The sequence below is a fragment of the Plecotus auritus genome (genome assembly GCF_963455305.1).
Source record: "Plecotus auritus genome assembly, chromosome: 8".
NCBI classification, from domain to species: domain Eukaryota; kingdom Metazoa; phylum Chordata; class Mammalia; order Chiroptera; family Vespertilionidae; genus Plecotus; species Plecotus auritus.
In genome coordinates, this window is record NC_137782.1 from 106,705,550 (window position 1) to 106,733,458 (window position 27,909).

The 27,909-nt window shown below is 40.0% G+C and overlaps 1 protein-coding gene across 1 annotated transcript in view; it reads left to right on the forward strand.

Moving 5' to 3' along the window:
• MRPS9 (mitochondrial ribosomal protein S9) overlaps positions 1-27,909 on the forward strand; it is a 92,890-nt gene that overhangs the window by 16,439 nt on the left and 48,542 nt on the right. The window contains exon 2 of the mRNA XM_080685632.1: positions 1,071-1,250. Within this exon, the coding sequence (XP_080541758.1) occupies positions 1,071-1,250 (180 nt within the window). The remainder of the gene's footprint in view (positions 1-1,070; positions 1,251-27,909) is intronic.

A 27,909-nucleotide genomic window follows, 5' to 3' on the forward strand; every position in this document is an offset into this window, starting at 1 on the left:
TAATTAGTGTTTACATTCTTCTTGTTAAAATGTTTGAAATGAATAAAACTATTGAAATAAAAAAAACAAAGACCGTACCCTTTTATGTAATGATGTTTACTTTGAATTTATATTAGTTCACACAAACACTCCATCCATGCTTTTGTTCCGGCCCTCCGGTCCCAGTTTAAGAACCCATTGTGGCCCTCGAGTCAAAATGTTTGCCCACCCCTGGTCTAAGGGGACATGTCCCTTTACCCCCACTTCTACTGCTCTCTAGTTTCTGTCCGCTGGTACCTTTGCCTCTTTTTAAGGAAGTGGCACGATCACTCTTCATTTCGTGTATGTCAAGTATCACAAGTAGCCCTGGCCTGTTTGCTCAGTAGTTAGTGGCCCACAGACCAAAGGTTCCCGGGTTCGATTCCCGGTCAAAGGCACATACCTCAGTGCCGGTTCCTCGGTTGTGGTTACCTTGGTTGTGTTTCAACCTGGCTGGGCGTGGGTAGGAGGCAACCAGTCAGTGTGTCTCTTACATCGATGTCTCTGACTCAGTCAGTCTCTCTCTCTCTCTCTCTCTCTCTCTCTCTCTCTCTCTTCCTCCCTCCCCCTTTTCCCTCCCTCCCTTCTTCCTTCCTTCCCTCCCTCCCTTCCTTTTACTTTCTCTAAAAAGTAGTGGAAAAAAACATCCTATAGTGAGGATGGATGGATGGATGGATGGATGGATGGATGGATGGATGGATGGATGGATGGTTGGTTGGATAGATAGATATAGATATATATCACAAGTAGCTGAAGTTGATGGATCAGTATAAAATATGGATGTGGGTAGTATTTTTGTTTTTATTGTGTTGAAGTGCTAATAATTTAAACTACTTTGTAAGCATAGACTTTAAAAAGCAAGCTTTTGAGCAGGGGACAATTCTAACAGCTTCCTTCACAGGCCTTTTACCTTGTTTGCAGACTCCTGCCAACTGTACTATAATAAAGAAGACAACCATTTGAATATCCCGTTTTATTTAGAGACAATGGCCTACAGATCATTGTTTAATATAAAATTTTTTTCTTTTCTTTCCACATATATTTTCTGCTAGATATTGAGGCTAAAACATGTCACAGTTGTAACAACAAAGAAAAATGTTAAAGCCTTAAGACGTGAAACCTACACAGTGGATTTCATTAAAAAGCAGATTGAGGAGTTCAACATAGGGAAGAGACATTTAGCCAACATGATGGGAGAAGATCCAGAAACTTTTACGCAAGAGGATATTGATGTAAGTACAGTTGCTCTGTGGAAAAGTAATTGCTGTAAACTTTTAGATGTTGAAAGCACTGTTTTTCAGCCTGAGCCCTTTAGGTCTGTGTAAATTTTAATCAAACTGTCAGAATAAGGAAAAGTAACTTTGCAAGTTGAAACTGTGGTTTCAAAGAGAGATGCTACTCTGTATTTGAAGCATAATAAAGTGTGGTGAGTTTTTGATTTCAACTAGAAATGGATGTTTTCCTTGATTTAAGGTCATAGGAGCCACTATGAATGCTTATACACAATTTGGAAACATTTATCCTGTAGGTAGTCTTAAACTTATCTTTCTTACAAAATGATAAAACAAATGGTAATGGAAATAGAGTCAGGTTTATAGGAAATCCCATAAATCTAAGCCCCATGTTTTTTTTATCAACTTAACTATATATTTGAATTTTCAAAGTAAGGGCATGTCCAAGTGATTTGAGAATAGGTTAGAATGCTAGTCACATGCCATTCTTGAATTATAATCCCGAGAAAAGTAGTAATAATATTACTTTTTTGCTAGACATGCCAAAATAGCTAGCAAAAGAACTTAACAATTTAACGATTTTGAAGATTGTTCTAATTTTATAAAAAGTAACATATGACATCCCATGGTAATCTATATTTAACAGAATAACATCTTTGTATAAATTTAACATTTTATATTATTTCAAATATATAATTATTTTAATCATTTTGTGTTTTTAGACATTTTAGTTTATTTCCCATCTTTTTGTATGCTTTTCTTAATTATTTGTAAATGCTATTTCAGTATCTTTCTGAGGAACCAGACCTACATGCTTGACTAAGCTAGAAGGATTTCTTACTGCCCTTGTAGGTCCAGGTGACTTACAGTTATGGACCTCATACCTGCTATCCTCTTTTTTGAATTTTATGGTAATCTGGACAGTATTTAGGGATATTGAGAAACCTGTATTTTTATAAGAGTGATTTTAATCAAAGGTTGTGCTCCATTTTTAGAAGAGGAAACTGAGGCACAAAAAAATAAGCATCGTATTTAAATATCTAAGTATGGATAAAGGGGAAACATTTAAAACTTCAAACTGTGAACCTTCTGTTCTTTCTTCATATCTCCCTCATTTCATAGATAATAGATAATCTGACAGTATTCAGAATGTATTACATAATTTTTAGCTACATACTCAAAATATGATTTTCAAGAAGAAAGGGCCAACTTTCAACAATAAAGATTTATTTTTTAAAAAAGGGCAAAAAGTGCCAAAACCGGTTTGGCTCAGTGGATAGAGCGTCGGCCTGCGGACTGAAGGGTCCCAGGTTCGATTCTGGTCAGGGGCATGTAACTTGGTTGCGGGCACATCCCCGGTAGATGGTGTGCAGGAGGCAGCTGATCGATGTTTCTCTCTCATCGATGTTTCTGACTATCTATCCCTCTTCCTTCCTCTCTGTAAAAAATCAATAAAATATATTTAAAAAAAAAAAAAAAAAGGGCAAAAAGTAACTAGTGTTTGTATACTCAAAATTTTTTTATTTTTTAAAGAACAATTAAAGGACCAAAAACTAAATAAGGTCTTCTCCTTCTGTCTTTAATAACATGTATCCTTATAAAAGATAAGGGAATAATGAGCATCCTAGCACAGCAGTAATGCTACAGAATTATGTTTTTCAAAGAGAAATACACTTCAGTATCTCTGCGCCTCTAAATCTTCTCTCTTGAGATAACCTTTGCTGTTTACTTTTCTTTTTTCTTTTTGTTTGGTGGCTGTTTTATTGAGACATACTTCACATACCATCTCAAGAGTGTACTTCACTAGTTTTTAGTCTGTCCACAGAGGTCTACAGCCATTACCACAGTCTAAGTGTAGACCATTTTCATCACCCCATAACAAAACTTTGTACCCTGTAGCAACCACTTTTCAACTTCCTCCACTTCTCTCAGCTCTGGGCAACTACTTTCTACTTTATATCTTTATAGATTTGCCTACTCTGGACATTTCATATAAACAAAATCATATAATTCTTGGTCTTTGGTGATTAGCTTCTTTCATTAGCATATTGTTTTTAGGATTTATCTATGTTTTACCATGTGTCAGGTATGCATTCTTTTTTATTGCCAAATACTTTTCCGTTGTATGGATATACTACATTTCTTTTTAATCCAGTCATCAGTTGATGTGCATTTGGATTATTTCCATTTTTGGCTATTTTGAATTATCCTATATCAGTGGTCGGCAAACTGCGGCTCTGTTGACTAATGAGTTTGCCGACCACTGGGATAGGGGCTTAATCACAAGGAACAAACAACAGCCTGTAATTATTGGAATCGAGAGTCTAGGTCAGTGGTCGGCAAACTCATTAGTCAACAGAGCGGCAAACCGCAGCTTGCGAGCTGCATGTGGCTCGCGAGCCACAGTTTGCTGACCACTGTCCTATATAATAAAGAGGTAATATGCAAATTGACCATCACTCCAACACACAATATGCCTGCCCCCATGTGGTCAAAGATGGCCGCCCCCAGGTGGACACAAGATGGCCGGCAGGGGAGGGCAGTTGTGGGCGATCAGGCCAGCAGGGGAGGGCAGTTGGGAGGGATCAGGCCTGCAAGGGAGGGCAGTTGGGGGATCAGGCCTGCAGGGGAGGACAGTTAGGGGTGACTGGGCTGGCAGAGGAGGGCAGTTGGGGGTGACCAGGCCTGCAGGGCAGGACAGTTGGGGGCGACCAGGCCTGCAGGGGAGGGCAGTTGGGGGCAACCAGGCCTAAAGGGGAGGGCAGTTGGGGGCGGACCAGGCCTGCAGGGGAGGGCAGTTGAGGGGAACCAGGCCAGCAGGGGAGGGCAGTTGGGAGCAACCAGGCCTTCGGGGGAGGGCAGTTGGGGGCGATTGGGCTGGCAGGGGAGGGCAATTGGGGCGATTGGGCCCGCAGGGGAGGGCAGTTAGGGGCGACCAGGCTGGCAAGGAAGGGATGTTAGGGGTGATTGGGCCAGCAGGGGAGGTCAGTTGGGGGCAACCAGGCCTGCAGGGAAGGACAGTTAGGGGCAACCAGGCCTGCACGGGAGGGCAGTTGGGGGCAACCAGGCCTGCAGGGGAGGGCAGTTGGGGGCAACCAGGCCTGCAGGGGAGGGCAGTTGGGGGGGACCAGGCCTGCAGGGGAGGGCAGTTAGGGGTGACCAGGCCTGCAGGGGAGGACAGTTGGTGGCAACCAGGCCAGCAGGGGAGGGCAGTTGGGGGTGACAAGGCCAGCAGGGGAGGGCAGTTGGGGTGATTGGGCTGACAGGGGAGGGCAATTAGGGGCGACGAGGCTGGCAAGGAAGGGAAGTTAGGGGTGACTGGGCCAGCAGGGGAGGGCAGTTGGGGGCAACCAGGTCTGCAGGGTAGGACTGTTAGGGGCAACCAGGCCTGCAGGGAGGGCAGTTGGGGGCGACCTGGCTGGCCAGGGAAGGCAGTTAGGGGCAACCAGGCTGGCAAGGGAGAGCAGTTGGGGGGGACCAGGCCTGCAGGGGAGGGCAGTTAGGGGCAACCAGGCCGTCAGGGGAGGGCAGTGGGGGCGATAGGGCCAGAAGAGGAGGGCAGTTGGGGGCAATCGGGCTGACAGGAGAGCAGTTAGGCTTCAATCAGGCTGGCATGGGAGTGGTTAGGGGGTGATCAGGCTGGCAGGCAGAAGCAGTTAGGGGCAATCAGGCAGGTGAGTGGTTGGGAGCCAGCAGTCCTGGATTGTGAGAGGGATGTCCGACTGCCCATTTAGGCAGAATGCCAGTGGGATCGGGCCTAAATGGGTAGTTGGACATTCCTCGAGGGATCCCAGATTGGAGAGGGTGCAGGCTGGGCTGAGGGACACACCTCCCCAACCTCGTGCACGAATTTCATGCACCGGGCCTCTAGTGTTGCTACAAACATGTGTAAAAGTTTTTGTGGCAGTCACATGTTTTCAGTTCTCTTGGGTATGTACCTAAAAAACGATTGCTAATCCAAAGTCATGAAGGTTTACACGTATGTTTTTTTTCTGAGAGGTTTATAGTTTTAGTTTCTTACCTAAGTCTTTGGTTCATTTTGGGGTAATTTTTATATGTAGTATGAGATAGGGGTCCATGAGGCTATCCAGTTGTCTAGTGGCATTTGTTGAAAAGACTGTTGTTTCCCCATTGAATTGTTTTGTCACCCTTAATGAAAATCAATTAGCTGAAAATATCATTGTTTATTGTGGACTCTCAATTATATTTTATTGATCTGTATGTTTATCATTATACAGTAATCACTCTCTTGATTACTGTAGCTTTGTAATAAATTTTGAAGTTGGGAAGTACTCCTACTTTGTTCAATTGTTTCAAGAACATTTTGGCTATTCCGTGCCCCTTGAATTTCCTTAAGAATTTTAGGATGAGCTTGTCAGTTTCTATAAAGAGCCAGCTAGTATTTTTAAAGAGATTGTGTTGAATCTCTAGGTCCATTTTGGGAGTATTGCCATCCTAATATCTACTGATCTGTAAACATGGATGTTTATTTTTAGTTTATTTAGATCTTTAATTTCTTTCAGTGATATTTTATAGTTTCCAGAGTTTAAGTTTGGCATTGTTTTTCTAATGCTTAAATTAAAAGTATTAATTTCTTTTTTTAAAATTTTAAGTGGGATTGTTTTCTTTCTTTTTGTATTCTTTATTGCAAGTGATTGAAATACAATTAATTTTTGAATATCAATCTTGAATCTTTCAACCTTGCTGAATTCATTTACTAATTCTTATAGTTTTTTAGTGGATTCCTTAGGATTTGATGTGTTCAAAATGTCACCTGCAAATAGAAATAGGTATAGTTTTTTTGTTTTGTTTTTTTTCAGTCTGGATGCCTAATTGTCCTGGCTAGCATCTTCAACAATGTTGAGTAGACATGATGAGAGTGGACATCCTCATCTTGTTCTGATCTTAGGGGAAAGCTTCCACTTTTCACCATTAAATATGATGTTAGTCATGGGATTTTTTTGTAGATGCTCTTTATCAGATACAGGAAATTCCTTCCATGTCTAGTTTGTTGAACATCTATATGTATAAAAAGCCAGCAACCGGAACACCCTAAGGACCGGAACGACTGGTCGCTATGATGCCCACTCACTGAGGCCAGAGAACCGGCCCGATCGGAGGGTGGGACTGGCCAGCCAACCTCCCGCCGTCTCCTCCCAACAGGCCCAGCCCTGATCTGCCAATTGGGGCCGGGCTGGCTGGACCCCACCCATGTACGAATTCGTGCTCTGGGCCTCTAATATTTATCATAAAGGGGTGTGGGATATTGCCAAATGCTTTTTCTGCTTTTATTGAGATGATCATTTCTTTTATTGGTGTGGTATATCATGTTAATTGATTTTTTTTCCTTTTCTTTATCTTTATTAAGTTGAAATAGTATTAGCTACTTTCATATTGTTAGTATTGAAGAGACAAGCAAGCCCCCCCAAAAGCTTATGACATAACAAATCATAGTCAGTCATAAAGCACAGTCTTATGTTACCTATAGATTTGTTCTAGGAATGATAGAAGCAAATCTAGATTTTTGTTTGTTTTTTAACATTGCTCAATGAAACATTACTTATTAATAGTAAAACTTCTAACAGGACCTAACACAAAGTATAGGATGTCAATTAAGGTTCATAAGAACATGTTTTATTCTGTATCAAACTTAATTAATACTTTAAAGCAGTGATTTGCCACCAGTGTGCCACAAGAATTTTTAAAGCCTATGATATCTGACTATTTAATCAGGGGCACTGACTTTTTCCCTTTAGATTGTTAAAAAAAAATGACAACAGCCAACACAGCAATAGCCGTCCGATGTGAAAGAATCAAAATTATACCTTCCTTTTTTTTTGGTCAGATTGGCAAAAAATATAATATGGTTTTTGGTATGCCACACAATATTAGTAATTAGTTTACTAGTATGTGTGCTGTGATATTAAAATGGTTGAAAATAGCTGCTTTAAAGAATACAGGTTACTTGGTTTTTTGGTGTGTTTTTTTACATTAATTGATTTAGATGTTTAACTTTGTGTTCCTGGAATAAACCCCACTCTGTCAATGTGGATAATAATTTTTTATGTGTTTCTGGATTAGGCTTGCTATCATTTTGCTGAGTTTTACTTCTAATTGATACTGGTCTGTAGTTTTAATGTCTTTGTCTGATTTTGACATCAGGGTAATATTGGCCTCATAGAATGAGTTGGGAAATGATCTCTTCCATTTTTAGAAGAATTGGTATTAATTCTTCTTTAAATATCTGGTTGAATTAATCAGTGAAGCTATCTGGGCCTGGCAGTTTTGTGGGGAGGATAAAACTGTTTTTAAAATTACTGTTTGCTTTTTTTTTTTTTTCTTTAGTCCTCACCCGAGGATGTTTTTATTAAATTTAGAGAGAGAATGAAGGGAGGGGGAGAGAGAGGCAGAAACATGGATTGGTTGCCTTCCATATATACCCTAACTGGGATCAAACCCGAAACCTAGGTATGTGCTCTGACCGGGAATTGAACCCTCAACTTCAGTGCAGGGGAGGACACTCCAACCAATTGTGCCACACTGGCCAGGGCTTATTGTTTGCTTTTTAAAATGGTCCTCCCCTCTCTCCTGTGACCTCTGTGTTCCTGAGTTCTCTGCAAGATCCCACTATTTAACTGACTTTACCCGCCTTTACAACCTTTTGGGATGTACGAATGGCATATTTAGCTCAATGAGAGAAACAGAATCAGTCAAGAGGTTTGTAATTCTATCTGTAGGGATAAACATTTTCACAGCCTAAGTGTAAAAATGAATTAGGTTGTTTGGAATGGTTAGTTCATTGCTTGGATATTTATCAGAATATTAGTTTGGAATATTAAAATTATTTTCATGAGAATTTGATTTTTACAAAGTAGACATGATCTAATTAATTTAATTCAGGTAACTCATTAAAAGTCTAGGCTCACTGTATGTATAACGTTCATGTAGGTAAATTAGGTGCCATTGTATTTAGATTAAACCATTTATTCTTTTATATATTGGAAAGTTTTTTTATACTGCTTATTAACAATTGCTAAAGTAATGATAGCCAAAACCATCTAAGAAATGAATTTAAGTAAATATTTTTAAGATTTAAAATCTCTGCCCTGGCCAGTGGTTAGAGTGTCAGCCCATGCACCAAATGGTTATGGGTTCAATCCCTGGTCAAGGGCACAAACATGGGTGTGTGTGTCTCTCCCTCCCCTTCCCCTTCACTGGCTCTTAAAAGCAGTGGGGAAAAATATCCTCAGGTGAGGATTAACAACAACAAAAATAGTTTTCTTAAGTATTTATTTTCATATATGAAAATACCTTTAAATTTTTTTTGTTAAGGTGTTTACAACAGACATAGGGCAAACTTTTTGACTCGAGGGCCACAATGGGTTCTTAAACTGGACCGGAGGGCCGGAACAAAAGCATGGATGGAGTGTTTGTGTGAACTAATATAAATTCAAAGTAAAGGAGCGGAGGGGAGAGCAAGAGAACCCTCCACTCTTTCGGCTCTGCGGGCCGGATAGAACAGCCGAACGGGCCGGATCCGGCCCGTGGGCCGTAGTTAGCCCACGGCTGATCTAGAGTATACTTTTTATATTATTTAGAGAAATCTTAAATGATTCTGTCATTCAGTCAGAGACAATATGTTTAGTTCTGGTTTTTAAAATATAGAATTGTTTTCCAGAGAAGACATGTTAAACATCACAATGTAAATGTAGGAGATGATAGCTATTCTGTACTTGTAAAACTCCGTGTATGTATGTATATATGGTGAAAGTAAGTTGATGTGATTTTGTGTCATTGTGCTAATAGAATATAACTTTTAAAAATCTTCCTTAGATTTAGCAAAAAAAGTAATGAAATCATGATCCGGCCCATTCGGTTGTTCTATCCGGCCCACGGAGCCGAAAGAATGGAGGGTTCTCTTGCTCTCCCCTCCGCTCCTTTACTTTGAATTTATATTAGTTCACACAAACACTCCATCCATGCTTTTGTTCCGGCCCTCCGGTCCAGTTTAAGAACCCATTGTGGCCCTCGAGTCTAAAAGTTTGCCCACCCCTGGTATAGAGAATCTTCTTAAATGAAACTGAATTTCTTGAATTGTGAGGAATATAGATGCAGAACATGTGCAACTTAAGTGGATTTTTTTTAAATAAGTTCATTGTTGTTGAAGTGATGTTGTAGGAAGATGCAAAACCTGCGATGAGGAGATTTTTTGTGGTGTCACTAACTAGCACTGTAATATTAGCAAGTCACAGCATTCTGCCACTTGTTTTTCTGGTCTCTAAAGTAATACAAGCTGCTTGCCTGACTAAGAATATAGGAACGTGAGATTAATGCAGTGTGTTAATAAATAAATAAAATCTACCATAGCCTGAATCAGTTCCTAGTTTTCTAATTTCCTTTGCAACACAAATCTTCCATGCCATCTGACACTGAATGTTGGGGAGAATAATCTGAAATACCATTGAGTACATTTATTTATCACTGAGTGACATAAACTGGAGGTTGTGTTGTATAATAGGTTGGTGTTTTATCTCGCCTCACTGTCTAAAAGCCCGTCTGAGGGCGTGTTGCCATTTTCCTAACACCAGTGACCTAATTCTGCTGTGCTAGACCTTCCTCAAGTGGTTGATCTGCTTCACTAAGTCTCATGTATTATATCAATTAACTCTTGGCATTTTATTAAATTTAGTGGACCCTTGTTGGCATCTGAGTAGATATGAAAGCAGAGGACAGTGACAACCAACTGTTATCAAGGCATTAAAATTATACACCCATTATGGTTCCTATTTTCAAAACTATTTTTGTAAGAGGTTTTGACTGTGTGTATAACTTCAAAGGCATTATAACTGATGAGTCTTATTTAATTTCCATACCGACGTAATGCTTAATTATTTCTAAACACAAAAGTAAATGGTTTGGGAGAGGGAATAATGGCGGCGGAATAGACAGACGTGTTCCGAGCCTTGTCCCGGAGCAGAAAGAAAGAACAGCTGAGGGTCGCACGAGGAGTGTTTGTTAGCAAGTTGGGAGACAGCTGAACTCCAGAAGAAGGTGGGGAACTGCTAGATGGGTTCCCCTGACCGGGCAGCACCAACTGCAGCTGGGTCCCCTCCCAGAACTGCGGGCTTGGACGCGGAATCTGCGCCATTTTGAACCGGAAAGTGGAGCTTATCAGAAGCCTAAGAATCCACAACTGCGGCACCCACAGAACAGCTGCGAGACCCAGAACAACGCTCCCCAATTGGCGAAAACACACCGGTTCAGAGGAGCTCTACACTCCACCACAGAAAGGTCAGATTTCGCCTGGGATAAGGTGAGGTCTCTGATCCCGGCGGGAGAGAGGAACACGCGTTTTGCGGGAGCTGGAGGACCAGGGAAGTCTGTGCCTAGAAAAATCCGTGGCTGTTGGGGCTAGCGTGATCTGTGAATGTGGAAAGGGGTCCTCAGAGCTGCTAACAGGAGGGCTCTCTAAAAAGCAACCCATTTTGATCTGAAGTGCAGGGACACCCTAAGAATTTCAGGCTGTCTAGACTTACGCGCAGCCCTGGAGTTCGCCGGGTGCCTAGACTTACGCGCAGTCCCGGAGTTCCCACACTTGGGCTTTTTCCTCTTGAAATTCTTGTTTCTGATTACTAAGCCCAATACATAGGATCACCAAGTTGGGGACACCCTGGGAGACTGCAGTGGAAAGTTGTTTTTCTGGAACCTGGGGATCTGAGCGGGGAGTGACCATCGGAGAGCCAGCTCTGAGGCAGCCCACTCCCACAAACCGATAGTGAGTGCCACAGGGAACGAAGGCTCTAACACTGCCTAGAGAGGCCATAGATAGACCTGGAAGTCAGTCCAGAAACACTGCCACCCAGGGCCTGAATCACAAATTGACACTTGTGTAATCAAAAATAAAGGAATACGAGAAATTAAGACACACTGCCTGCTTAAAATCAGGACTTCCTTACAACACTGAAGAGCAGTGGAATGCAGGGAACTGCAATACTGTCCGGACTGAGAAACAGGCGTGCCAAACAGAACAACAGAGGAAGTGAATGACCTTCACTACTCCACATTTTATTTTTATTTTCTATTTTTTTTTCTTCATTTTTTGCATCTTTTACTCAAGAAACTAACTTTTTTTCTTTTTTCATCACTTAATTTTACCTTTTTAATTATTACATTTTTATTTTCAATCTGTATTATTACTACTGCTATTTTATCTTTTTTTTTTAAGTGTCATTTTATTTTCTCTTCATTTTATTTTGGGATTAGTGTTCTACATTCTATTTTTATCTTTCCTTTAACATCGTTTTACTCTATCTCAACTCTACCTTTATGCCATCACTCTCTTCCTAACCTTCCCCTGTTCGGTGTCCTGTTTATCTTACCCCTTTCCTGCTTTAGATTTTCCCTATACTTTCTGTTTACCCCTGGTTAAAATTTCACCCTACTTACATATCTAATCTCCAATCCCCTGCTCCAAGTCCATACACACCTCTCTCTTCGCTGTCTTAACTATCCAAAAAATTGTTTTTCTCTCTGTCCTTTTGTTGTTGTTCGCTTGAATGTAGATTTTATCGAATTTTTATGCTTTTTTGTGAGATTGTTTTGCTTATTCTTCTTTTGTTTATCTTTTTGTTTGTTTTGTGCTTCAGCTTTCCCTTGCCTCACTCAATATTAGTTGGTGTTGTAGTTTGTATTAATCCCCAGTCACTTGTTGCTAGCATTTGCTGGGATTAGTGATTGTTCTATTGGAGTTTTATCCCCAACATATATAGTCTGTTCCCCTTTCTCTCTTAGTCTCTTTCTTGTCTCTCTTACTTTTTTTTTCTTTTTTTTCTTTCCCTTTTCCCAATTTCATTTTGACACTCCTTTTTTTTTTCTTCTTTCTTTCTTTTTCCTCTTCTTCTTTCTCTCCTATCACCTAATTTGCCTTTCTCTGGTGGTCACCTTTATTGGAGGTTATTAATATCGTGAATACATTTCTGTTCAGTGCCTTGTGAGTTGTACCTGGTAGTGCTGTATTTTGTGCCTTTAAATCAACGCAGGAGAGAGAGAACTACATAACCAGACACCCAGAGAAGAGAGACCATGGGGAGACAAAAAAACAGCCCGCATATGAAAGAAAAGCAGGCATCACCAGAAAAGGAAGTAAACGAAATGGAGGCAATCAACCTTCCAGAAAAAGAATTCAGAGAAATGGTCATAAGATGGCTGAAAAGAATGGAAGACAAATTCAACAATATGAGCAAGAACCAAGAGGAAATGAAGAAGAACCAAGAAGAAATGAAAAATGACATTGCTGCTGTAAAGAACTCAATAGAAAGCATCAAGAGTAGACTAGAAGAAGCAGAGGACCGCATCAGTGAGCTAGAAGACAAGATGGGAAAAAATACCCAAGTAGAGCAACTTCTAGAAAAAAAAATTAAAAGGCAGGAGGAGAGCCTAAGGGAACTTTGGGACAACACGAAACAAAACAACATCCGCATAATTGGGGTTCCAGAAGGAAAGGAAGCTGAGCAAGGAATAGAAAACCTCTTTGAAGAAATAATGACAGAAAATTTCCCTGATATAGGGAAGAAAAAACCCACAGAAATCCAAGAAGCTCACAGAGTCCCAAGCAAAATGAACCCCAGAAGACCGACGCCAAGGCACATTATAATTAAATTGGCAAACACCAACGACAAAGTAAGAATCTTAAAAGCGGCAAGAGAGAGACAGAAAGTTACATACAAAGGAACCCCCATCAGACTAGCAACTGATTTCTCAACAGAAACTCATCAGGCCAGAAGGGAATGGAATGAAATATACAAAGTCATGCAAAGAAAGGGTCTGAATCCAAGAATACTGTACCCAGCAAGGCAGTCAATCAAAACTGAAGGTGAAATCAAGAGCTTCACAGACAATAAAGGACTAAGGGAATTTATTACCACCATACCAGCAATGCAAGAAATGCTAAAGGGTCTGCTGTAAAAAAAAAAAAAAAAAAGAAATAGGAAGCAAAGAAGGAACACAGGGGTAAAGAATAGGAATGGCGACAAGTAAGTACCTATCAATAATAACTTTAAATGTAAATGGATTAAATGCCCCAATCAAAAGACATAGGGTAACAGATTGGATAAGAAAACAAGACCCATATATCTGCTGTCTACAAGAAACCCACCTCAGAAAAAAAGACACACACAGACTGAGGGTGAAGGGATGGAAAAAGGTTTTCCAGGCAAATGGAACTGAAAAAAAAGCTGGGGTAGCAATACTTATATCTGACAATTTAGATCACAAGTGAAGGACATAACAAGAGATAAGGAAAGCCACTTCATAATACTAAAGGGAGCAATCCAACAAGAAGAAATAACTCTGGTAAACATATATGCACCCAATACAGGAGCACCCAAATACATAAAAAAACTCCTGGAGGATATCAAGGGAGAAATTGACAGCAATACAATCATAGTAGAAGACTTTAATACCCCACTATCACCATTGGACAAATCCTCTAAACAAAAAATCAGCAAAGAAACATCAATCCTAAATGACTCACTAGACCAGATGGAATTAATTGACATCTTCAGAACATTTCACCCCAAAGCCACAGAATATACATTCTTCTCAAGTGCACATGGGTCATTTTCAAAGATAGACCATATGTTGGGACTTAGGCTAAGTCTCTTCAAATTCAAGAAGATAGAAATCATATCAAGCATCTTCTCAGACCACAGTGGCATAAAACTGGAAATCAACTACAATAAAAACAACCCAAAGAAATCAAACACATGGAGACTAAACAGCATGCTATTAAACCATGACTGGGTTACCAGAGAGATCAAAGAAGAAATAAAAAACATCATGGCAACAAATGACAATGAAAACACTACAATCCAAAATCTATGGGACACAGCGAAAGCAGTCTTGAGAGGGAAGTTCATAGCTCTACAAGCCTACTGCAAAAAACAAGAAACAATGGTAATAAATTACCTAACCCAACAACTCAAAGAGTTAGAAAAAGAACAATAAGAAAAGCCCAGTGTAAGCAGAAGAAGGAAATAAAGATCAGAGCAGAGATAAACAACATAGAGACCAAAGAAACAATACAAAAGATCAACAAAACCAAGAGCTGGATCTTTGAAAGGATAAACAAGATTGATGAACCTCTAGCCAGGCTCACCAAGAAGCAAAGAGAGAGGACCCAAATAAACAAAATCAGAAATGAAAGAGGTGAAATAACAACAGATCCCACCGAAATACAAAGGATTGTTAAAAAATACTACGAACAACTCTATTCCAACAAACTGGCCAACCTGGAGGAAATGGACATATTCCTAGAAAAATATAACCTTCCAAAACTCAATCAGGAAGAATCTAAACAGCTCAACATGCCAGTAACTATGGGACAAATTGAAGCAATCATCAAAGAGCTTCCGGCAAACAAAAGCCCGGGGCCAGACGGCTTCACAGGAGAGTTTTACCAAACATTCAAGGAAGAACTTAAACCTATCCTCCTCAGACTATTCCAAAAAATTCAAGAGGAAGGAACACTTCCAAGCTCCTTCTATGAAGCCAGAATCACCCTAATACCAAAACCAGATAAAGACAACACAATGAAGGAGAATTACAGGCCACTATCCCTCATGAATGTAGATGCCAAAATCATGAACAAAATTCTAGCAAATCGGATCCAGCAGTACATCAGAAAGATCATACACCATGACCAAGTAGGGTTTATCCCAGGAATGCAAGGATGGTACAATATCCGCAAATCAATAAATGTGATACATCACATAAACAAATTGAGAGGTAAAAATTACATAGTTATATCAATTGATGCAGAAAAAGCATTTGACAAAATCCAACACCCTTTCTTGATAAAAACTCTCAACAAGGTGGGAATAGAAGGTTCATATCTCAACATAATAAAAGCTATATATGATAAACCCACAGCTAACATAATACTCAATGGGCAAAAACTAAAACCATCTCCCCTAAGAACTGGAACAAGACAGGGATGCCCACTCTCACCACTCCTGTTTGACATAGTACTGGAAGTTTTAGCCACTGCAATTAGACAAGAAGAAGAAATAAAATGCATCCAAATTGGAAAAGAAGTAAAGCTGTCCTTATTTGCAGATGACATGATATTGTACATAAAAATCCCGAAAGACTCCATCAAAAAACTAATAGACTTAATAAATGAATTTGGCAATGTAGCAGGATACAAAATTAACGCCAAGAAATCTATGGCATTTCTATACACCAACAGTGAACTTACAGAAAGAGAGACTAAAAAAGCAATCCCATTTTCCATCGCACCAAAAAAATTAAGATACTTAGGAATAAACCTAACCAAGGAGGTAAAAGACCTATATGCGGAAAACTACAGGACACTGAAAAAAGAGATAGAGGAAGATGTAAACAGATGGAAGAACATACCATGTTCATGGATTGGTAGAATCAACATCATTAAAATGTCCATACTACCCAAAGCAATCTATAGATTCAATGCACTCCCCATTCAAATACCAACTGCATATTTCAGGGACCTAGAAAGAACTCTCCAAAAATTCATCTGGAATAAAAAAAGACTCCGAATAGCCACAGCAATCCTGAGAAAGAAGAATAAAGTAGGAGGGATCTCAGTACCAGATTTCAAGCTGTATTACAAAGCCACTGTCCTCAAAACAGCCTGGTACTGGCACAAGAACAGACATATAGATCAATGGAACAGAATAGAGAATCCAGATATCGACCCAAACCAATATGCGCATTTAATATTTGACAAAGGAGGCATGAGCATACAATGGAGTCAAGACAGTCTCTTTAATAAATGGTGTTGGAAAAATTGGACAGATACATGCAAAAAAATGAAACTAGATCACCAACTTACACCATACACAAAAATAAATTCAAAATGGGTACAGGACTTAAATATAAGACGGGAAACCATAAAAATACTGGAGGAATCCACAGGCAGCAAAATCTCAGACATATGCCAAAAGAACTTTTTCACTGATACTGCCCCTAGGGCAATGGAAGCCAAAGAGAAAATAAACAAATGGGACTACATCAAAATAAAAAGCTTTTGCACAGCAAAAGAAACCATCAACAAAACAACAAGAAAGCCCACTGTATGGGAGAACATATTTGCAAATGTTATCACTGATAAAGGTTTAATCTCCAACATCTACAGGCAGCTTATACAACTTAATAAAAGGAAGATAAATGATCCAATAAAAAAATGGGCAACGGACCTAAATAGAATCTTTTCAAAAGAAGACAGAAGGAGGGCCAAGAGACACATGAAAACATGCTCAAAGTCACTAATTATCCGAGAGATGCAAATCAAAACGACAATGCGATACCATCTCACACCTGTCAGAATGGCTATCATCAACAAATCAACAAACGACAAGTGTTGGCGTGGATGCGGAGAAAAAGGAACCCTCGTGCACTGCTGGTGGGAATGCAGACTGGTGCAGCCACTGTGGAGAACAGTATGGAGTTTCCTCAAAAAACTGAAAATGGAATTCCCATTTGACCCAGTAATCCCACTCCTAGAAATATATCCTAAGAAACTAGAAACACCAATCAGAAAGGATATATGCACCCCTATGTTCATAGCAGCACAATTTACCATAGCTAAGATTTGGAAACAGCCTAAGTGCCCGTCAGCAGATGACTGGATCAGAAAACTATGGTACATCTACACAATGGAATACTATGCTGCCATAAAAAAGTAGGAATTACTACCATTTGTAGGCATCTGGATGGAATTAGAGAACATTATGCTAAGTGAAATAAGCCAGTCAATGAAAGAAAAATACCACATGATCTCACTCATTTGGGGATAATGAAAAACATTATAAACTGATGAACAAAAAGATAGATACAGAGGCAGTAAAGCATCAAACAGACTGTCAAATTACAGCAGTAAGGTTAGGGAGAGGTGGGGGAAATAAGAGATCAACTGAAGGACTTATATGCATGTATATAAGAGTAACCAACAGATGCAAAACATTGGGAGGTGAGGCATGTATGGGAGTGGGGTAGGGGGGGGCAATGGTAAGATATGTACACATATAATACCTTAATAAAAAAAATCAAAAAAAAAGATATTTAGTAAGTGGTGGCATTTTTCATTACAAATCATTAAAAATAGGTTTCCCTTTTTGGAAAAATTTTGTTCTGTAGAATATCTAATTTCATGATCATATTAAATAATAGAAAAATTATTGAACCTAGTCTTAATCTATATGTTAAAAGCCAAACACATTATACAAAGCATTATAAATTCTATGTAACAGCAATTGCAATGCTCTTCCAAAGACTATCTGGAAGCTTAAAGTATTTTCCTGATTTTGGATATCAAACCATTTATTTATTTATTTATTTATTTTTATTAAGGTATTATATGTGTACATATCTTACCATTGCCCCCCTCCCACCCCACTCCCATACATGCCTCACCCCCCAATGTTTTGCATCCGTTGGTTACTCTTATATACATGCATATAAGTCCTTCAGTTGATCTCTTATTTCCCCCACCTCTCCCTAACCTTACTGCTGTAATTTGACAGTCTGTTTGATGCTTTACTGCCTCTGTATCTATCTTTTTGTTCATCAGTTTATAATGTTTTTCATTATCCCCAAATGAGTGAGATCATGTGGTATTTTTCTTTCATTGACTGGCTTATTTCACTTAGCATAGTGTTCTCTAATTCCATCCATGTGCCTACAAATGGTAGTAATTCCTTCTTTTTTATGGCAGCATAGTATTCCATTGTGTAGATGTACCATAGTTTTCTGATCCAGTCATCTGCTGACGGGCACTTAGGCTGTTTCCAAATCTTAGCTATGGTAAATTGTGCTGCTATGAACATAGGGGTGCATGTATCCTTTCTGATTGGTGTTTCTAGTTTCCTAGGATATATTTCTAGGAGTGGGATTACTGGGTCAAATGGGAGTTCCATTTTCAGTTTTTTGAGGAAACTCCATACTGTTCTCCACAGTGGCTGCATCAGTCTACATTCCCACCAGCAGTGCACGAGGGTTCCTTTTTCTCCGCATCCTCGCCAACACTTGTCGTTTGTTGATTTGTTGATGATAGCCATTCTGACAGGTGTGAGATGGTATCGCATTGTCGTTTTGATTTGCATCTCTCGGATAATTAGTGACTTTGAGCATGTTTTCATGTGTCTCTTGTCCTTCCTTCTGTCTTCTTTCGAAAAGATTCTAATTAGGTCCGTTGCCCATTTTTTTATTGGATCATTTATCTTCCTTTTATTAAGTTGTATAAGCTGCCTGTAGATGTTGGAGATTAAACCTTTATCAGTGATAACATTTGCAAATATGTTCTCCCATACAGTGGGCTTTCTTGTTGTTTTGTTGATGGTTTCTTTTGCTGTGCAAAAGCTTTTTATTTTGATGTAGTCCCATTTGTTTATTTTCTCTTTGGCTTCCATTGCCCTAGGGGCAGTATCAGTGAAAAAGTTCTTTTGGCATATGTCTGAGATTTTGCTGCCTGTGGATTCCTCTAGTGTTTTTATGGTTTCCCGTCTTATATTTAAGTCCTGTAACCATTTTGAATTTATTTTTGTGTATGGTGTAAGTTGGTGATCTAGTTTCATTTTTTTGCATGTATCTGTCCAATTTTTCCAACACCATTTATTGAAGAGACTGTCTTGACTCCATTGTATGCTCATGCCTCCTTTGTCAAATATTAATTGCGCATATTGGTTTGGGTCGATATCTGGATTCTCTATTCTGTTCCATTGATCTATATGTCTGTTCTTGTGCCAGTACCAGGCTGTTTTGAGGACAGTGGCTTTGTAATACAGCTTGAAATCTGGTATTGAGATCCCTCCTACTTTATTCTTCTTTCTCAGGATTGCTGTGGCTATTCGGGGTCTTTTTTTATTCCAGATGAATTTTTGGAGAGTTCTTTCTAGGTCCCTGAAATATGCAGTTGGTATTTGAATGGGGAGTGCATTGAATCTATAGATTGCTTTGGGTAGTATGGACATTTTAATGATGTTGATTCTACCAATCTATGAACATGGTATGTTCTTCCATCTGTTTATATCTTCCTCTATCTCTTTTTTCAGTGTCCTGTAGTTTTCCGGGTGTAGGTCTTTTACCTCCTTGGTTAGGTTTATTCCTAAGTATTTTAGGCAACCCTGCTAGTGGTTCTCAACCTGTGGGTCGCGACCCACAGGTTTAGAACCGCTGCTGTAGAGCCTAAGACCATCGGAAAACACAGATATTTACATTACGATTCATAACAGTAGCAAAATAACAGTTATGAAGTGGCAACGAAAATAATTTTATGGTTGGGGGTCACCACAACATGAGGAACTGTATTAAAGGGTCGCGGCATTAGAAAGTTTGAGAACCACTGCCTAGCCTCTCTCATGACTTCCAACCTTCTGGCATAACTAAACTTTTGTATATGTGACTTAAAACTAAGGGCCATTGGCCTCAGCATTAGGACCTATATCACCTTCCTGCTAAGTAAAATCATGAATTTATGTCAGCTATTTCTGCTCTTCATTGGCTTTTTTGTTGTTGATTTCTAAGTTTACAACTTTGTTTCCGAAGATTGAGCATGAATAGAATTCTGGCCTCTGGCCTCACTGAGTGTAGTGTATATAACTTATGTCTGAAAATTGTATTTAGCTAATCTTACATGCTAGTGTAGCCTTAACTTAATAAGGCTTTAAAAAGAGTTCAGACATGGGTCGGTAAAATTAAGAAAAAAAAAACAGATACAATTTTATGAATAAAAATAATTCTGCTTGTCACTGTTGCTATTTACTTTAAAGTTACATTATTTAGAAGATTTTAAATTATTAAACCCACAGCTTGTGTATCTGCTACAATTTTTTTTTTTTTTGCAGAATTTGCTATATTTAATGCTCAATCTTGGTAATAAATTTATATAAAAAAATATTTTTAGCCCTAACCAGTTTGGCGTGGTGGATAGAGCGTTGGCCTGCAGACTGAAGGTCCCAGGTTCGATTCCGGTCAAGGACATGTACCTTGGTTGCGGGCACATCTCCAGTAGGGAGTGTGCAGGAGGCAGCTGATTGATGTTTCTCTCATCAATGTTTCTAACTCTCTTTCCCTCTCCCTTCCTCTCTGTAAAAAAACAATAAAATATATTTTTAAAAAATATTTTTAGTTGGCAAAATACCAAATTAGCTAAAAAGAAATTGGTCATGGACAGGTGTAGATTTTCTCCATTTCAAGAAGTTTAATTTTTGCCTGATTTTTTAAAGTATATTGAAAAGAAAGAAACCGCTTATTGCTCTTTCACGGTAAACCACTGTGGTGTTATTGATAACCTTCAGAAAATCTAATAAGAGAAAACACAGGTCCCTCTAACAATGAGTAGTGTCTATGGTGTCTTGCTGAAAGGGCTTAAAATACAAGCTAAATATTTTGAAATAGATCTTAATACAGTGGTTCTCAACTCCTGTTCTATAAACTGTTCACTGGTAACTGCCAAATGCTGATCATTGTATATATAAGAAGTGTTTTTGGCTGTAACAGTATATATTACTATGAGGGGGAACCTGTCAACTGAGCATTGAGCTGAGTGGGTTTTGTAATTCAATGTAAAGGCCTTACACTTATGGTCAAAACAAGATCTTATGTGTGGAAACCATCCTATATAATAAAGAGCTAATATGCGAATTAGACTGAACAGCAGAATGAACTTTTGGATGAAGCCGGGGCTGCGAGGGCCAAGCAGCCGGGGCTGCGAGGGCCAAGCCCCTTGCACAAAATTTCTTGCATCAGGCCTCTAATAAAGAAATAAACCTCATAGTCTGTAACAGAGGCAGGACAGAAAACACTTGTCCTTAAATAGTGACCAAGGCTAAAGGCTGGCCAGTGAATAGTGTAGTCAGTGCCCATAGAATTTTATAGACATAACTAGTGGCCCGGTGCACGAAATTTGTGCACGGGACTGGGGGTGTTCCTCAGCCCGGCCTGCACCCTCTCCAATCTGGGACCCCTCGAAGGATGTCCTATTGCCGGTTTACAGGGATCGTGCCTAAACCGGTAGTCGGACATCCCTCTCACAATCCGGGACTGCTGGCTCAGCTGCTCAACTGCCTGCCTGCCTGATTGCCCCTAACCACTCTGCCTGCCAGCCTGCTCGCCCCCAACTGTCCCCCGCCGCCGGCCTGCTCGCCCCCACCTTCTCTCCCCACTGGCCTGCTCACCCCCAACTGCCCCCTGCTGGCCTGCTCACTCCAAACTGCCCACCCCCCGCTGTCCTGATCACCTCCAACTGACCCCCACTGACAGCCTGCTCACCCCCAACTGGCCCCCTCGCTGGTCTGCTTACCCGCAACAGCCCCTGCTGTCCCATCCTGGCCTGATTACCCCCCAGTGACCCAAGGTCCCAGACCCTCCATTTTTTCTTTTTCTTTTTTTTTTTTTCAGCACCTCCTTGAGTGGAGGCCAGGGCCAGCTGGAAGCAAGTATCTAGCATTTATTTATCTTCTATAATTGAAACATTGTAGCTTTGAGCGGAGGCCAGGGCCGGCCAGGGTGGGAAGCTTGGCTTCCTCCATCACTGGGGGTAACCCAAGCCTCCTGCTCAGCTCCAGGTCCGTGGCTGCTGCCATTTTTGTTGGGATTTATTTATTTTCTATAATTGAAACTTTGTAGCCTTGAGCAGAGGCCAGGGCAGATGGGAAGCTTGGCTTCCCCCATTGCCGGGGCAACCCAAACTCCGTGGCCGGCTGCCATCTTGGTTGGGTTAATTTGCATACTTGCTCCTGATTTGGTGGTGGGCGTGGCTTGTGGGTGTAGCAGAGTGATGGTTAATTTGCATGTTTCTCTTTTATTAGTGTAGATAACTCATTGTTATGCTAGAGTAGATTCCAGGTTACAGTGATTGCTAATATGTTTGGTATTGTTTAGTCTTTTAATCCTTTCACATGTACCATCAAAAATCATTTTTCTCAAAATCATGCTGTAAACACGAAGTAGAGGGCCACTGATATTTGCATTTGCTTTTTTGAATTAGGCAGTATCAGTCATAAATATTTTGGAGACATTTCAGTTATATGAACTAATATGAATGCAGAATTGCATTTACATATACTAATGTCTTTATTTGGGAATTAAAAGTTAACTTCTACATTACTACAGAATTTCAGGAAAAAAGCCAGCAAATTGATATATAACACTGTTGAAGTCTACCAATTACTTTTTAATTGGTACTATAGACCTCATTCGGAAACCAGAATGTTTTATCCTCCTAAGTGTGAATATGCTGTATGAAGTTTCCCTAATTGATTTGCTGTGCCTATTCCATTTGATGTATCATTTTTCACAATATTTCATAATTTGTGCTCACTTCTAATGAACAGAGTCGTTAGGACAGGCATGTCTAAGTACAACTGACAGCTAACATTAGGTGCCAGATGCAGTTTATAAAGTAATGTAGAAATGTAGAGAACAGTTTAAATAAATTAGCACCTGTACATTAGTCTCACTTGCTGGTAATTTATAAGCGCATCAGTAGAGATGACATTTAGGTAAGTCATTGATCAAGTTAACAGCTGCAAACCCACTGCCCAGCTGGGATACCTAATTAATTGAGATTGCGTTCCTGACCCAGAGCTTCTTCTGGGTTCAGCCTGTAGTCCTTTTATACTTTGACATAAACCTAAGAATATAGTTAAATACTCTGTCTTCATTTCAGGGAACCAATATTCAGTTACCAATATTCTAGTTAAAATCTAAAAAAGTAAGAATCATGTTTACAAATGAGAATTACTCCATGACTTATTTGAATTAATTTAAAAAATTTTTTTTAATTCTTTACTTTTGTCAGTACTTTTTGTTTTGGATTCAGGTAAGTCTTACTGTAGTCTAATAAATCTCTAAAGGATTCTATCTATACTTATTATTAAATGTATATAGATGCTTTTCAACATACGATAATGTTACAACCTATTGGTAAGCTGAAAATATCATATCAGAAATAGAATGTTTTTTAAAAAAAGACATTGACTACACCTAACATACCAAACATCATAGCTTATTAGCCAGCCTACCTTAAACGTGCTCAGAACACTTACCTTAGCCTACAGTTGGGCAAAATCATCTCAAACAATGAACACACTGTGGAGTGTGTTAGTCCTTTACCCTTGTGATGGTCTGGCTGGCTGGGAACTGTGGGCACTGCCACTGCCCAGCCTCAGGGGAGAGTATCATACTGCATATTGCTAGCCTGGGAAAAGATCAAATTTGGAAGTATAGTTTCTACTGAATGTGTATTGCTTTTGCACTGTGTAAAGTCGAAAAATTGTAAGTCGAACCATCATCAGTTAGGGACCATCTGAACTTCACCATTTTTTTTCTCAGAAGAAGCAGGAGTTTTTTTGTGTTTTGTTTTTGTGCTAACCAATCATGAGCCAAAGCCATATATGTAACAATTTTTTCAAGTGTGAGAAAAGTTTAAAAGAACTTTAACCAAGTTGAATTCCATACAAATTGAAGTAACTAATATAAGAACTATTAAGGTTGAACTTATTATAGGAAAACATCCTTTGTTTTCTATTTCTGTGGCTCAGATATTTTTCTCTGTGAATTTAAAACTGAAAGATTAAGGCATCAACAACCTTCAATCAGAGTAAAGCAATAATTTTGTATATATTTCTACCTGTTCATGGATGTTATTTGAATACCAGTGTGTTAACTACAGGCCACATCTAACGTCTGGTTCCTAGGCTGAGAAAAGGTCTCTTGACACACAAATGATAACCCTAAAACAAAAATATTAGGCTAGTAATACTGTGTTCAAGCTTCTTGAAAAATCATCGAGTTCCAACTGATAGACATATATTTTTATTTTTGTGGAAAGATTAGGTTTCTTAGTCTAAAGAATAAATTGGGTAGATTGTTCAGAAGTGAAAAAGTATTTATTTCAGATAATTATGAAATTTCTGTTACTTCTGTCATGGTTGATAAACTTGGTCCAAGTGGGTCAAACCCCAATTTGGATATGGAATGCCAATTTTCCTGTAATATTAAGGCACCTGAAGGCCTACACTATTTCCTGCTGATTCTTTTCCCCTCGTGCCTGGGAGGTGCCACTTATGAACCAGGGCATGATAGCACATAGCAGTGACAGATAGGTGAACATTAGCAAAGGGTCAAGTGTTTCCTCCAGTGGCTTTCTGGTTGACTTAATTTCACTTATCATAATATTTCAATTCTGCATTTTTATTGTGCTGATATAGGTCTTTTTGAATAACATGCCAGAAAACTGCTAAGAAAACAAATATTTTAACACTTGCTTTACATTTGTTTTTTATTTTATTTTCCAGCTGTACTTCTGAACATTTCCTAACCAAATCTTTACCTTAATTTAAAATTATATATGAAATAGTTCATTTATTCCCAACCATGTTACTTATTCGTTATTATAATTCTTATCTGAAATACTCTTTTTAGCTTTATGTTGAATTGGAAAATTGTAATTTTGAGAAGCCCCAAGGACTCAAGAAATCAGCCTGTGGAAAACTTTATCTTCCATGAAATGTTTCCCAGTGTGGGACAGAGGCTGTCCAGTATAAGGAGTGAGAGCAAAGTTGTCTACCATCTGCAAGCAGAGCTTGGGAAGTCTCTTGAGCTTTTTGAGAAAAACTGCTTGAGGAAGCCAAAGGGGCAAACTACTAGGGGTAAGGGTAGAGGTGGAGAGTTAAAATTATATTTGGAAGGGCTTAATTCTCTTTTTACTAAAATAAATGTCAAGTCTCAATGTCCTAATAAACCAACTTAGGGCCATGGAGTATACTTGCCACTGACGTAATTTCTCCTAGTTTGTCCTTGAATTAGGGCCCAGTAATCCTGGTCAAGTAAGGTGAAATCTTGACATTGGGACTTGTGGGGTGAGAAAAGAGGAAAACTGTCGTACCCTTTAGTGGATCTTCCTCCCATTACAAGGCACATTGGGATCAGTGCCCTTGTAGCTCATACAGAGCTTCCAGTAACAAGAGATAGCAGTAACTCCAGCAAGATTGTGCTGGTGACATTGGTGCTGAAACAGCTGACTGCAGTACACGTATTTTCATGCTGTGTAGACATGTAGACTTTCCAGTACCTGCATCACTACCAGCAGCAGGCTTTGGAAAGAAAGATGATATGCCCCTTCCTCCCCCTACCATCCCCATCCCTACTTTGAAGATGGTGGTGGGAAAGAGTTACTCTGGACTTAGACTGAAACTCACAATGGAGAGCGACGAGGGCACTCCCTGGAAGGCATGTTGCAAACAAAGCCCTGTCCTTGCAGGATCATGTTGTGCCTTCAGGTGAGCCTTCCTAGGAAATGAGGAGGTGGACATTTGTCATTTTTGTCATTGTTATGTTTGGTTGGTTTTTCCCCAGTGCTTTGTTTTTCTAGGAGGAAGGAGTTACAAAAACATGCAGAAGGAATTTTCAGTATTTGTCAAAAAAAAAAAAAAAGCAACACAGCTTTTTCTTTCCAATAGCAGGTAAGATTACAGAAAAGAACAGAAGGTTGGGGGGACAGCTGGAGCTGTCCCAATAAAGACCCTTGAATTATTAAAATTACAAGAAGGCTCACTGGGGACCTGGAGACTTTGGTGATGTTGCTCTCATTTTCAGCCAGATGCATGTTTCTGGGCATGCCCATATTTTAGCACTTTCAGTATATAAGTGTTTCCCACTCCTGCCCCAGCTTTGAAACTCAGGTTGAAATGGGGTAGTTAATCCAAGCTCTCTTGCCTTAGACATGGTAAATTCAGGCAGTCTGGTCAGTAGCACATGGCCTCAATAGTGCCAAGAGAGTTGTCAAGAAAGTTAGCATTCCAGATGGTTCCTATGATAGCATTACCCATGCAAGCCCCAAGGAACCAAGTCATAGATCAGAAGTATCAAAATGCCACTGTCCAACCCTCTTACCTCACACAGAAGACAAAATTAGGAATGAATCTTCTATTCAAAGACTATTTGGTTGTTAATACTCTCTTGTGATAGTATATGATTATTAATTTAGACCAGTAAAATTTAATTACAAACTTTGTAACCGCTTAATGACATTTAAAAACCTTGCCAAAATATACAACAGTAACATCAGTACAGTGCTAGCTATACTGCATGAAAGCTTTGTTTAAAATAGTCTAGCGCTGTATGGTTGCCACTAGCTGGGTGTTTCTAGAGAGCTAAGAGGGGAATCCAAATATATAAAAACCCTGGGTCATACGACCAGTAACGACCGGAGGCTGACCAACCGGAAGTCAGTGCTGGCCCCGCCCCCAAGCAAGCGGTTAGGGGCAAACAGGCAGGCAGGTAGAGGGCTTAGGGGTGATCAGGTAGGTAGGTGAGTGGTTAGGGGTGATCAGGTAGGCAGATGGCCCCTCGCAGGACTGACCCCGCCCCCCAGCAAAGAAAGAGGGAGGCCCAGGCCAGCCAAACCATTGCATCCCAGCCTGTCGCCAGCAGAGGGAGGCCAACAGTGGCAGAGAGGGGGGGCAGCGCTGCATAGATGGCAAGCAGTGGCAGCGGCGGGGGTGGGGCCAGCTGCCTGCAGCCCAGGGAAGGAAAGCCCCGATAGGCCCTGATCTCAGGCCATGCCTAAGGACCCTACCTGAGGGGTCCCAGATTGTGAGAGGGTGCAGGCAGGGCTGTGGGACCCCCCCAAGTGCATGAATTTTCGTGCTCTGGGCCTCTGGTATGGCTATAAGAGAGGGGAAGACAATGACCTCAAATGGAAGAGATCTAAAAAGAAGCCTTGGTGATTCCTGACAAAGCAGTTGCAGGATTGGAATTACTGTGAGGCTAGATTGAAGTGTGTCAGGAAAGAATGGGTTATTTCAATAGGTGAGTGTGTAATTGTTACCCTAAATGTAAATGGTCTGATTTCACCAATAGTAGCAGAGTGGATAAAATAGCAACAACAACTGTATACTGCCTACAAGAGACAGATCTAAACTTTAAAGATAAAGGCAGATATGCAGTAAAAGGGTGGAAAATGACTCTCCAAGCAAATAACATCCACAGGAAAGCAGGTGTAGCCATATTTATATCTGACAAAATAGATTTAAAGGTAGTAAGAGACAAAGATGGACCTTAATACTTCATTGGCAGCACTAGACAGACCAACCAAACAGAAATTCAATTAAGAAATATCTTCCCTGGAGCCAAATGGTGGTGTAGTAAATGCTGATACTCGCTGCCTCCCACAATCACATCAAAATTATAACTAAAATACAGATAAACTATCATTCAGAACCACCTGAAAGCTGGTGAAATGGAAAGCCTACAACTAGAGAAGTAAAGAAGAAAGCACACGGAGTCTGGTCAGAGGGGTGGAGTCACGGAACGGGCTGGTCTGACACCCATATGTCTTTTTTTAAAATTTTTTTTTTTAATTTTTTTTAAATTTTTTTTTTCAATTGGGAGGGATATCTCAGCTGCAGAGGCCTCCCATGAGGAGCAAGGGTTTCCCAGCCTCACACCAGATCCCCAGCCCAGGATCCCAGAGCTGGGAAGAGAAGTCCCTATAACTTCGGGCCATAAAAACTAACAGGGATTGTGACTGAATGACAGAGGCTGCTGGAGACTCATGCAGTTCCTAGTTCATGAACTTACATGGTCCCACTCACTCCCTCTGACCTCCACAGCCCAC